Source organism: Gigantopelta aegis, chromosome 9 (genome assembly GCF_016097555.1).
Source record: "Gigantopelta aegis isolate Gae_Host chromosome 9, Gae_host_genome, whole genome shotgun sequence".
Classification (NCBI taxonomy): Eukaryota; Metazoa; Mollusca; class Gastropoda; order Neomphalida; family Peltospiridae; genus Gigantopelta; species Gigantopelta aegis.
The window spans coordinates 64,505,782-64,520,464 of record NC_054707.1 but is presented as its reverse complement, the minus strand read 5'-3'; the positions used below and the strand labels follow the sequence as shown (position 1 = coordinate 64,520,464).

The 14,683-nt window shown below is 39.9% G+C and overlaps 1 protein-coding gene across 1 annotated transcript in view; it reads right to left on the bottom strand.

Annotated features, from left to right (window-relative positions):
- LOC121381387 (FK506-binding protein 5-like) overlaps positions 1–14,683 on the bottom strand; it is a 41,170-nt gene that overhangs the window by 20,567 nt on the left and 5,920 nt on the right. The window contains exon 3 of the mRNA XM_041510675.1: positions 1,887–2,016. Within this exon, the coding sequence (XP_041366609.1) occupies positions 1,887–2,016 (130 nt within the window). The remainder of the gene's footprint in view (positions 1–1,886; positions 2,017–14,683) is intronic.

Sequence of the window (14,683 nt, the reverse complement as noted above, 5' to 3'; positions counted from 1 at the left end):
CGATCCTCGTCGGTGGGCCCATTGGCCTATTTCTCGTTCTAGGCAGTGCACAATGACTGACATATCAAAGACCATGGTATGTGCTATCCTGTCTGTGAAATGGTTAATATGAAAGATCCCTTGCTACTAATGGAAAAATGTGGATTTCCTCTGTAAGACTATATTAAAGTTACCAAATGTATGACATCCAATAGCCGATGATTAATAAATTAATAAACAAATGTGCTCTAGTGGTGTCGTTAAGCAAAACAAACTTTAAGCTAAATGTGGGGGAGTTCGTTGAAATTAGTAGCCCTTGTGGTGGTTGTGGGCTACTTTTAATTTATCTGGGTTGCATTTGAAACGTACAGGAGCGAATCCGAGAATCTCGGAGAGTGCAATTTTCAGAGGGAACTTGCCGGCCTCTCACTGATCAGTACGGTCATCTTAAGGCCACATATCACAGTTATCTTTCCATTTAGTTGACCAAAATCCGGCCTTATGTCCGCACATGTAGCCTGCTGTTTGTGATTATTTTATTACAGACAGTTTTGTGGTAGCAATTATTAGACTGAAGTTGACAGGGGATAGCATGTAGTTTGCAAACATGTGTAACTTGTTCACTTTGAAGATGGTAGACCGACCTCGGTGGCGTCGTGGTCAGGCCATCGGTCTACAGGTTGGTAGGTAATGGGTTCGGATCCCAGTTGAGGCATGGGATTTTTAATCCAAATACCGATTCCAAACCCTGAGTGAGTGCTCCGCAAGGCTCAATGGGTAGGTGTAAACCACCTGCACCGACCAGTGATCAATAACTGGTTCAACAAAGGCCATGGTTTGTGCTATCCTGCCTGTGGGAAGCGCAAATAAAATATCCCTTGCTGCTAATCGGAAAGAGTAGCCCAGCGGGTTTCCTCTCAAACTCTGAGTGGTCCTTAATCATATGTCTGACGCCATATAACCGTAAATAAAATGTGTTGAGTGCGTCGTTAAATAATTTTTATTTTTTATTTCTTTCTTTGAAGATGGTAATTCCAGCCCATACAAATATAGTACGCTTAGTGCAAAATTGGTGCACTCCGGCCATGTTTAGTGGGCGTGTTTGTTTAACCCAATATCCTGGGAGAAAGAACTGGAAAACAGAGGTTGTCCTTTTCAGGACATATTGCTCCCATGCAGGCAAATATGCATAAGAAATCCACAGGTCTGCTGATATTGATAAGCGTGCTATAGACACTAGTGCTACAGAGAAACATATGACGTTAATAATTGTTATCTGTGGCCATAAACGTCTCGTAGGCAGGCATAGGGTACGTAGTTGGGACACTCGCAATGCACGACGGAATGAATGAATAAATGAATGAATGCATGTTTGACGACACCCCAGCACAAAACGTCACACCGGCTATTGGGTGTCAAACAAAGGTAGGTGTATGAATAGTACGTGTGCATATGCCCAGGACCACCCTCTGAATCCGACCCCATCTACCCTTACATTCATCAGAGATTTAACACCTGCGGTTTTTACAATAATACTCGTGTATGGCTCATGGACCTACATTCTTTTCCTTTGACCGTTGTGCACAACTCAAAGACCGCCCTCTAAATCCGACCCCCCCCCCCCCCCCCCCCCCGCCTCTCTTCAGTTATCAATTATTTAGCACCTGCGGATTTAACATTAATACTCGGGTATGGCTCAAGGACCAACATTCGTTTCCTTTGACCGTTGTGCACATCCTAAGGACCACCCTCTAAATCTGACCTCCCCCACCCCACCCTTACAGTTATCAAACATTTAGCACCTGCGGATCTGACAATAATAATTGGCCATGGCTCATGGACCCACATTCTTTTCCTTTGACTGTTGGGAACACACCACTGCCACGCAATCGTCGTTAAGCGCTTACCTCTGCAGGTGACACTGCTTGGCCGAGTAGGTCCCGTCCGGGTTGCAGCTGGGCGAGAATCCCCGTCTCCTGGAGACCATGGCGTGGAACCAGCAATTCGACAGCATCTGCGGCTCGTCCCACTTGATGGCTACAAGAGTCAACAAAACTCAGACGTTTATAGATCAAACCTCGTGCACGGACCTCCGCAGACGCGCTTTATTCTCGCATATTAATGCGTTTATTACATAGCATATACGGTAATTAGTGGCCGCGCGGCGTCTTGACCTAGTACGAAATGCAGTAAATGTATTCTAATTATGTTTATGGATTCAGTAGCGGGTTTAAGATATGAACCGTACGCCCGGTTAGTAACAGGTTTCATATTCATCGTCGTATGTCTATCTGTGATTTATGACTAGGTCAAATGTCATACTGACTTTAGGTCCTACTGCTATGTCGGTTACGGTGACATCAGATTTAACGACACCAATTGAACACATTGATTTGTTAATAATCGGCTATTGGATGTCAAACATTTTAAAAATGTTGACGCAAAATTCTAGAGGAAACCAGCTACATTATTCCATTAACTGCAAGGAGTCTTTTATATGCACTTTCCTACAGACAGGACAGCACATACAACGGCCTTTGGTATATTACAAGTCGCGAGCCATAGAAAAGTGGATTTACAGGAAGCATGCTCCTAGCTAGGTAGCTTGCCCCCTCTCTCTTTCAAATATCAATAATGTTTGGGTGGTTTTACAGTTTGAGGTGCAATTTACATACAATGCATACATAATTGCTTGTGTAAATAAGGCCAGTATTGTTTTTATTATTCGGTTTATGAACTCGCAGACGTAAATTTTTTTCAAATAAAAAAAACAAAAAAAGTCGTATTTTTCACTTTTATTTTTTATTTTTTTGCCGCCGACTTCCACAAATAGCTCTAAAGAAGAAAAAAAGTTACCATTCTAGTCTATTGTGGCGCATTTCGTAAGGTAACAGTGAGAAAGAAAAAATCACCCCTACTGATACACCCCAAACACGTTTTTTTGTTTTGTTTTTTTCCCTTCCTCCTACCTTTGTGCACAAAAGTTCTTGTTCGTAAACCTAAAAATTAAAAACATACTGGCCTAATGATTTCCAGAGCCACAATTTTAACATTACTACATGTAAATAGTTCAGAGACAATAAAACAAAGACTGATTAGTCTTCAAAGGATCTAACATAACCACTTTTTCTTTTCTTTTTTCTTTTTGGTTGTGTTTTTTTTTTTTTTTTTGTAATAACAATAAACACGCCGGAATTCGATTTTCGCTCATCGTTCGCAAACTCTTCTGACTGGTTCTCGAAATAGCATTCGGGTTAACGTGTAGCGTATAAAGAACCCCAATCCCAGTTTAGAAAGCGTTAGGGACAAACGGATGCATGGTTAAACTCACGCTAGATTTCACACTTATTACTCGCCGCAGAATACCCGCATCCTAATTGAGATTTCCAACAGGTACTCGACCATGGGCGCTCCTTATTAACACATAATGGGGACACGGTCAATTGGTAAGCGGAGAGCGGCGCATCATAATGGGATGACCAGGGGAGCCCCATAAAGCCGTCATTCGTTACTTAGGGAACGGGGTCAGTGTGTGAGGGGCAAAGCGCGGAGTGTGGGGAGCAGTATCAAGTGTTTCTAATGGGAAATAAAGAAAGCCCGGCCCACCTGTGTAGCTGCTGCTGTGACTAAAATCCACTTAAGAGGATGTCGGAACCGATAACCTACGCACCGTTGAGAGGGAAAGTAAGAAAACACGTCGACACGGGGTGGCGCTTGTCGGCCGATGTCATCGTGTCCGCTTGTCGACATGTATTATCATACCTCATCTACTTCTGTCATTAATTTATATTCATATTATGCCTGACTTAACACTTAAGCGTTTGTCGCTTGTAAACCCGAATGTTAGGGCGTTTTAAAAATATATTTTAAAAACGTTTTAGTGAAGCAACTACATGCAGATGGTGAAGCCTCTCCATCAGATAACAGATAGGAGGAATTAATGCCTGCAATAATAAACTATGGGAGTGGCGGATACCGTGGTCCGGGGTGTATGGATGTTGAGTTTCGCATCGCTTACCTGTCAGTATGAGAAGTGTCATTTTAAAGACGAGCATTTTTCCCCAAGTCATTTTCAAATGGTGTACAAACATCTATTTACTTGTAGTACAATCTTGGATCCGTGGGGGAAAATACGTACTGATAAAAGACCCCTTGCTGCAGTCTGTAGACATATAGCAGTCCATGTAGCAGCAAAAAATTGCCTCGCACACTAGTTCGTTAACAGCCTCGACATTTCATGCAATTGATCTGAGGGACTGAGATAACGTGCCTGAATCTTAATTCGATGTAACCACGAATATAAGTTATCATCACCATCATAACTACCACAACCACCACCATCATCATCATCATCATCATCATCACCACAATCGTCATCATCGTCGTCATTATCATCATCATCATCAACATCATCAAGGACAGATTGCTGAGATGCATTTCTCTGTGCGATCAATAGACCAGAAAGTCCAACATTCTCGAACACGACGACCCATTTTTTGTTCATCTTATGAACTCAGAGTTAATATACACTGATATACATTGATGGAACTCTTACTAAATGCGCAACCATCGTCATCATCACACAAAAGCGACGCCTTCAGTTCATCACAAAAGGCTTCACCGTTGCTATTTGTGGGATTAAATTTGAGTGGATGGAGGGGTAAATAAGGCGAACGCACGTCAACTTCTATTAGCTAAGACCTGGAGACGAGACTCAAGCTATATGCGAATCTTCGCCGAGCTCTGAAAACAAATCCGGATCTGTACGCTTCCATCCTACAACGAAGACAAACAACGCTTACAGTGAAGTCTCTGAACAGTGAATTTTCCGTATCTTTGTTTCCACTATTTTGACATTTTAATTTCTCCCACCAGTCAAGCGTGTGCCATTATGCCCAAGGTTTGTACGGGTCATGGCTACTGCTGAATGTAGCATAACCACGCTCGCTACACCGCATCAGACGGAGTCCAAAGGATGATAGTTTGACAAGCTCGTGACGGTATACTCCATTGAATTAGTAGAATACTTCGTCTGTAGGACAACCAACCCCCAGGACGTGCCATCCTTCCTATTTCGTCTTCAGGAGGAACGCTACTCCTGTCACTCGGTTTCACAAATCCCAATCATCTATTTGAGCTCGGTCTTGTACATTGACCTCATCCGATAGGCCCAGTGTACAAGACAGAGCTCAAATGATACTTTGGCAGTTTTGATGACACGAAATCACATTTCGCTCTCAAAACGGTAATCGTACCATATGCCTGCTGCATTGTATTGTTCTAGTGGGATCGAAAAGAACTCCATGTTCGTCAAACAAGACATTACAGGTGAATGGGATGGATGACCTGATTGAAGGATCTCTTCTCAGCAATTGTATTTGTCATGTTATATTTTAGTTTTGAATTATGTCCATTCAATGTAAATGATTGTAAACATGTTTCTTTTTGGAAATTTGATGTACCTGTAATTTTCTTAACCTATTTCACCCAAAACAAAAACAAATACTTGTTATAAACGTATGTGCCAATTACCAAGTCAAGTCTACACTCCACAAACATTATTTGACTTTAGATTCTTTTCCATAATCATCTTTCTAATTGTGTTGACTTATTTTAACAATATATCAATAATATACCATACAAACATGCCTGTGTCAAAACACACCAAATTGTCAATACCATAAATTGAACAGGAACAGACATAGATCTCATTGCAATTGCAATTAAAATATATATCACGTTGACAAACAAACAAAAAAACAAAAAACAAAAAAAACAAAAACCTTATATTTTGGGGGAGTATATATACATGTCGGTGAATAGTTTAAGAAAGGTTCAAAATAAATAAATAACACCGAATGTTCAGGAGTCAAAGCGCTCACAGTCACTCTCCTAACTCTCTTTTGCTGTAAATTAATTTGACTGGATAAGATATTATGGGAGCCTTTCGCGAGCGCTCTTTGCTCCGGAACACACACCGTCAACGTTAAGAATACACCACACTGATATGAGTAAATGAGACATGTCCTGGACCGAGAGAAAATGCGAAACTCGTGGTGACATTGTCTCACATTATCTGTCAGTGGGTCAAACCGTTTAGCGTAACAGTGCCCGAATACCAGACGCAATGTTGCGAAGACGTCACCGGACGAATTGTATACGCCACCCGGCTATGTCATTGCCACGTCGACTATTTGCATAACCGCTGACCTCTGTGTACAGAACCCCGTACCCGAAAACAATGGAATTGTCATTTTGGTTGGCACACAAACTAGGAACAAGCGTCTGGGAAACGGGTGCCCCGCAGTGGGGGCAATTGTGCGCATGTCATCCACATCACCGGGCTAGCTATTAACATAACGTACTACAAGATGGTCACCTGAGGGGTGGATGATGTACGAGCGCCCCCTACCGGGGCCAGATCAATACATCTTCCACTCTGTCGTGATCCAACACCCTCAAACCTTCTTGTTTCTTTCTAAAACGCTTTGTATACGATTTTGTCAGTACACAACCTTTCATGGCATGATTTATGATATTAATTGGAGCAGCACTTCAACACAATGTTTTTTGTTTGTTTGTTTGAAGTGGTATTGTTATTGTTTGTTGTTGTTTTATCTGTTAGCTTTTTAAATAGATACACTTTTTTATAAAAGGACCTTACCGAAATGGATGGGTGGAAAGTTTTATTAGGTTAGCTTGCATACACACTAAAAGTATCGTCCTCAATATATTATATCCCCTTCTTAATCTGGTGTCTATTCATATTCGTAAACATCTGCATGGTCTCATTTTGCCTGACACACAACTAGAAACAAGCATCTACATTTTGGACCATTCTCCACTACTTAATCTGGTGACTGTCGTTATTCGATAACATCCAGTGGTGACAAGCCATATGCACCCAGAAATACTTTCGTACATTCATTAATTTAAATTTAATTTCGTTCCTTTTCATAATAAAAGTTTAATCACGCTTTCCTGGGCAAACACATCAGCTGCTAACTTGAAGACGAAAACAACATACCAGCCTTATATTAAACTTCGAGCTGGTGACTTGACCACTATACCATGACAACCAATATATGGATGGATGGAGGCATGTATGCATGCATGGATGTACGTACGTATGTGCGAGCAATTTATATTTAATATCTACCATAGCGTCTATTAGAAACATGCTTATCTGCCCTTGATTTGCATGTGCGCTAAGCGGCGCGAACATCTACTAAATTACTTCCGGCGCGTTTACGCCCCAGTCGCAACAAAGGTCCTTTGTTACTACTGAATCGTGGAGTAGTCGTCGACTTGTTCTTTTATTTTTTGACATTAATAAAGTATCCTATTTGTATTATTGTTTGTCAGATTGTGTGCAATCTCCTTCTTTTAAATAAAAGAAAATGTACAATATTTTTTGTGTTAATCACAAATACTTACAACCACATCTTGGCGAGACCAAGAAAAATGGCTCATTCATGATTGACTCGTTAAAAGGGCATCTTAATAAAGTTTTGATATTTATAATTAATATGCAGGTGTTTGTGTATATACCACTTTGTACGAACGTAAGTGTACATTAATTTGACTAAATGACTAGCTGCGATTTTCTGTACCGCTAGCTGCATTATTAACTACGACCTATGCAGTAGTTAATAACGAAACTAACGATACAGAAATTCACTTCCTCGCCTAACGATAAGATTTCTTCCGTCTGACTCGGTAATAAAAACAGTTTCGGCAGCAGGCATGCACATATTTTCAGTAGAATAAACTCAGGTAACAAATCGTACATAATGACGTGTGTTAAATTTAAATAATAAAATTTTCTTTGCGTCTATACACTTTACGGCAATCTGATTGGTCTAGAGGTGCTTACTTTGTTTATATTTCGATGAACCTAAAAACTATTACGCCCCCCCCCCCCCCCCCCCCCCCCGACTCGCACTACTTTTGTGCAACAAGACGGATTATTCTGGCAATTATATTTAGATATTTTGAAGAAAACATACGTAAAAGCTACAAAAAATGTATACGATAAATTAATGGAAAATGCTATAACAGAGTAGACATGTAGATCTTTACGCATTGATTTAAAAAAACAACAACAAAAAAACCTCTTCGCTAATCATGACATGAGACTCGGTCGTTGGCCAAAGAAATCATGTAGTCAACTTCACGCCTGTAACATACTTGTAAGCGATGTTCTACAGCTGTTGGCGAAAATTAAACGGTTCCACCGACAGCATAAATGTTAGACACGTTCTCTTCGTTCACTTTCATAAAATATAAACTAAACATGAATAGAATAATTCCTTCCAATATAACTAAATGATCCGTATACTGCACAGCAGCTAGAGGAAATGACGTCATTTACAAAAAAATCACCTGATTAAAAAACTAGTGAATGAACGTTCGCATTCTTACGCGACATATTAAGTATCAGTGCAGTTTACACAAACAATACTACAGGTGTATTTAAAGCTAAACAAAATAAATTCAGTTACGTATTGTTAAAGTATGCATATACATTTAATTATAAGATTTGACCGCAATTATTTTTGGGTTCATACTTGCATGAACAGACAAAAAAAATTACGGTCAATTCTTAATTGAATACTGACGATGCAAATAAACTATCAGTTTTAGAGAGCAGTCAAGGAACATTCTAATGTTTTGAGAAATGTCAATTTTTATAGAACGATGAATATGCATCAAGGCTAGTCCGGCCAGTCTGTCGTCTCACGTGGTGTTTCGTAAATAGGTTTTAACACGCCGCAGTCAAAAGAAAGCCCCCAAAATAATACAAATGTGATTAATGTTTGCCACTGTTAAGGCATTGTATATCACCTTTCTTGATCCAGTAGCAGCAACAATGATATATATATATATATGTGTGTGTGTGTGTGCGTGTATGCTCCTCCCCCCTCCCCCTTTTGCCACCTTCCTACGCCACAGGTATATAGATTTTTTTTAAATGTGCATTTTCGTTTGGGTTATGTTTTTTTGATTGTGCGTGTGTACTGGTGTCTGGGGGCTTGTTTTGTAGGCTATTGTTTATTTGGGGGCAGAGTTGTTGTTACTGGGGTTTTCTTTGGGGGAGGTAAAAGTGGTGTGTGTGTGTGGGGGGGGGGGGGGGGCTATTTTAAAAATATTATGTTTTTGGTTTTGCCTGACACTTACGCTTATAATCATGTGTACAACAATGTCTTCATTTTAACATGTTAGGCATCTAGGCCCTACCTTAAATAATCGGCATGCTAGACTAACATAAATATGTTTATAAAAATATTTTGATGTAAATAAAACAACTACTGTTACTGGGTAGATGTTTTTAGGTTAAATTATATATATTTAGCGGTTATTACAGCAAAATTAAAACTTTATAATGCAATGTATATAGGCCTAATTAATTTGCAGCAAACGAAATATTAAGTCAAACAGGCGCGGGTGCAGGAAATTGTGTAGAGGAGGTCTAGACTGGCTAGTGGTGTTTTTAGGGGAGGGGTCGGGTCATGCGTCCCCGGAAACTGACCCCCCCCCCCCCCCAATAATATAGCACGTGGGGAAGGGGACTGTTCTGATCGGAATATTACAAAATGTTATTTGTTTGTTGTTGTTTTTGTTTTTTTATATTATTATTTTTAAAAAATAATTTCAGTTTGGTTTGGCGTAAAATTAGAAATAAAAGTGTTTTGGAAATAACAAAAATATACCATTTTTGTATGTAATTTAGAAAACAATCGGCTCAGAAATAAATAACTTGTAGTAAATTCCATAGTATGAAAAATGTGTTTCCCGTGGGGCGCACTATAAACATAATGTTTCTATTATCTATTACATCTGTGTTACTGTCACACACGATTCATTAAAACTGCAGGTGTGTTTGTATGTTTAAATGAAATTATGATAATTAATGTGAGGCGAGATTGCAGCTTTTAAAAAAAAAAATCAATAATGTCCATGCAAGAAAACCAAAACAATCAGGGTGGGTGACAGCTCGCTAGATTCATCTTCTATATTTAACTTGTTTTTTTACCAGTATCATTCTTTATTTTTAAAGCATAGGTGGGGACATTTATGATGCCAGGGACTTTCTAAACTTTCTAAGCTGTCCTGTCTATAGGGTGCTGCATAAAAAATATCCCTTGCCCATTGCGTAGCTGCAGCGGGTTTCCTCTCTCTATATGTGTGTGCTGCTTAACCAACTCAGTATCACCGTAATTAAAATGTGTTGAGTGCGTCGTTAAATAAAACATTCCTTCCTTCCTTGTTTCCTTTCTAAGTAAATAAACTCACAGCAAAGAAAATAAAAATCGAGAAAATCTGTAAATGCACTAGCAAAAAGAAAATTATATTAAAAAAAACACCAACTTCTACAAACTTGCATATTTTTTTCACACAGACGGCGAGCGTGTTTTGTTGGTACAGCCTTTATAGGGTAAAATACATGGGATTCTGTGTACACGTTTTGAAGGGACAACGTACATGGGATTCTCTGAGTGTTTGGTAAGATGACGTCGTGTGAATACCTCGGGTGTCGAGATTTAAACCTTTACGGTAATTAACCCACAGTCTTGCGAGGTGAGTATCACGCCACGCTTCATGCAATAGGTGGCATAGGAATAATTACAGTAAAGTACTCTTATAACGAACTGGAAGGGACCGTGATCATTAGTTCGGTATAGTAGTAGAAGAAGTTGGTCATTTTCATTTTAAAAAGTTGGCCATATTGGATTTTCCTCATTTAAAACACCTTACATATAGCATACACAAATGTGTTATACATGTTAGAAAAACAGTCGTATTCCCGTGTGTGTTTGTGTGTGTGTGTGTGTTTGTGTGTATGTGTGTGTGGTGTATGTGCGTGCGTGTGCGTCTGCATATGTGTGTGTGTGTGTGTCTGTACATGTGTGTGTTTGTACATGTGAATGTTATGCAATAGATAGAAAAAGAGAGACAGAGAGACCATTTTTTGTTTTCTACTAGGCGCAATCATTAATCTAGGTCAAATAAAATGCGTTAATTCGCCAAGAACATGGCAGGAAATTATTCTCAATTCTAAAGACTGGATTGATGGGAAACAGAAGAAAAAAATATATAAAAACGAAAAACGACAAAAAGAAAAAAGTTAATTTCACACGTGTTAGCTCATGACATGACAAATGTCTATGCATGCAATGAAAATGCCAGACAGGAAAGTACGAACAAATTGATGTTGAAAGAAGGAAAATAAATCATGAGCGTTGAACAAAGCTGGGTAACGGGATCTATGTGTGAATGATATTGCACCGCGGAGGGCATCTCACATGCAACAACACAAGCCAAGACACGCTTTGTTATGTTTCATCATACTTCAAACATGATTTAGGATAGCGGTTTTTTATGGGTATCTACGCACTATCCTCAGGCTCCCTAGCTGCAGACGAACCCCTGACCCACAGGGTAGTGATGGAAAGTCCATCAAGAGGGTGCCCATAGCATTTCGCACCCTTCTGCTATTCGAATTGAACGTTCCAGACGCTTGTCATCCCCCCTGAATGTACTTTCTGGGCAAAGCCATGCCTACAAGCTTCATTTAAGGTTAACGGGACTGCATACTCCGACTCCGTGAAAAATACTTTGCGCATTTTAATATTTATCCCCACATTCCAATCAACAATTCTGTCTAACGGATTGCGTTCCATGATAATTAAATATAGTAATTAGTTTAATTACGTGTGCAAAAACAAGAAGAAAAAAAAAGCGGTATATAAAGATGAATAAACGACCGGCCTTCGACCGGCCTCCGTGTTGTCGTGTTTAAACCATCGGACATAAGGCTGGTAGATACTGGGTTCGCAACCCGGTATCGGCTTCCACCCAGAGTGAGTTTTAAGGAACATCACACCCTCTTCTCTCACTAACCACTAACAACTAACCAACTGCCTGAACAGACAGCCAGATAGCTGAGGCGTGTGCCAGGGACAGCGTGGTCGAGCCTGAATTAGATATAAGCACGAACATAAGTTGAAATGGAAAAAAACGACCTTGGAAGCCTAGTGGTCAAGCCATCGGACGTAAGGATGGTAGATTTATAGATATTGTGTTCGGATTTCATCACCGGCTTGATGGGATGGGCTGTGCAGTGTAAAGACACTACACAGACGTCTCTCTCACTAACCGTTAACCCACCAACCTACACAAACAGCTCAGACAGGCGAGTGAGATGTCTGCCCAGAACAGCGTGTTTGGACCTTACCTGAATATATATGTACGAAAATAAAAGTTAAAATGAAACGAGCAAACACCCCCATAGAGGCGCCGTAAATAGTGATAATTTAAAAATATGTGCTTTCAGCTCTCGGGTGGACGGGGCAAACAAATTAGCGGACGTAACACCTTTCAGGATCGGCTTTTCAAACGGCTTTCCTCACAGGACCGCGGCAGAGCAAGCCAATAATATTTTGATTTTCCACATTCTTCACCGTTTGCAAACAGGTGTGAACTTTTGAACAGGTGCTTTTTCTAAAGACTGTCCAAACACGGAGATGGTCGCTTGTGTTTACGTCTACCAACACAGTGGAAGTTAAGGCGACTACACCCATCATTTCTGACTGGGTCACGTGGTGTGTTCTTGCGGGTGTCACGTGGATTCTTAAAATAGGGGTAACATTCACACGTACACAGGTACGTAAGAGGGGGAAACACATGTGTACTTGACGACCCCCTACCCCTGCCCTACGTGTTATTAATCAGTAGCCAAGTACTGAGAATTAGAGCGAATGAACACCTGTTCCCGATATATCCTGATGTTGCATATGTTAGGATGAATAATATTTGAATACGCCTAATCAAGGCTTTGAAAGTAGTAGGAAAAAAAAGTTCCTAGTTATCAGGTGTTTTAAAATTCTATAACAGCTGTTCCAGACATGATAAACATGGGGAATGTTTGTGGAATGCATTTTGTTTTACCAACACCACCTCGAACATAAAATAACATTATTTGCAAATAAATAAATAAAATAGTGATTATGTACAGTAAGTAAGTAAGTAAGAAAGTAAATAAGTAACACAAATAAATAAATAAATAAACATAAATAAAAATTCTACATCCGAGCCTGTAGTCTCAACATTTATAAATAAATGTGTCTAATTTAACCATTTTTTAAATATAACTACAAAACAAATTCAACAGACATACCAAACATATTAATAAATGTATATACAAAAACCGAATTATCCCCATTATAATAACTCAGTAACACACAAACAAAAAAAATGTTTTGTGCCCCAACGCCGCCACCAATTCCACCGGGCCTGCTAACCGATACACTCAATATAAAGTACAAAGTTAAAGTTTGATATGTTTAACGACACCACTAGAGCACATTGAGTTATTAATCATCGGCAATTTTGATAATTTTGACATATATAGTCTTAGAGAGGAAACCCGCTTAATTTTTCCATTAGTAGCACGGGATCTTTTAAATGCCCCATCCCACAGACAGGCTGGCACAAACCACGGCCTTTGATATACACGATGCACTGACTGAAATGAGAAATACCCAATGGGCCCACCAACGAGGATCGATCCTAGACCGACCGCGCATCATGCGAGCGCTTTACCACTGGACTGTGTCCTGCCCCTTAATAAACAACAATCAACTAAACCAACGAAAACTGACGAAGCGGTGCGAAACCAATTTGGAGGTCACAATAAATTGGAAACTGTTAACGTTTCTGCGATTATTTGCGACGACGATCAGTGAAATAACGAGCAAATCGCCCGCCAATGGCTTCCAGGTTTGGGGGTTCTTCAGTTATAACACTTTCCATGTTCCCCGTATTACACACACTACATGGGCGGAGTTGTGCACGTGCATACCACGTGATGGCGGAACACGACATAGATCCATCAAGTATCCATCCGCGCCAGAATTACGGTCCCATTCTCCGACCATTATTAGGAAAAACACGCACCCAGTCGACATCCGGTCTCGTGTTTATGTTACGAGACGGGACTTCCGGCTGCTTGTAGAAAAGTGTAGGGTTGGTGACAATAACGAATCTAATTGATATTACCATAATTCAGCTTGTTCACACAAATGTGTATATTGGCTAGCTTGCAAAACAACGGTATGACAAAATACCAACTACCATAATATGTAAGTGTTAGGCGTGAAGGCTGTTGTAGAGCTCGGAACAAAGGAGGAAGGTTGAATTCTTAAATACATAACACCTTCTTATAACCAGTGATGTTATTATTATTTTAAAACTAAATTAAGTTTAAAAGTAAGAAATTTCGAAAACGGTTTTAAACGCCGAGGCTTACAATATGAATTATACCACCGACTTACGGTCTCTTTTCAAAACGTGCTCGTCCCAACTAGCGCTCAGCGATTGGTATATCAAATGTGGTGGTATGTGCTGCTGTGTCTGTATAAAAAGGTCCATTGCTGCTAATGGAAAAATGTATGTAGCATGTTTCCTCTAAGACTACGTGTCAGAAACACAAAGTTTGACATTACATATCAATGTATGTAGCATGTTTCCTCTAAGACTACGTGTCCGAAACACCAAGGTTGACATTACAAATCAATGTATGTAGCATGTTTCCTCTAAGACTACGTGTCCGAAACACCAAGGTTGACATTACAAATCAATGTATGTAGCATGTTTTCTCTAAGACTACGTGTCCGAAACACCAAGGTTGACATTACAAATC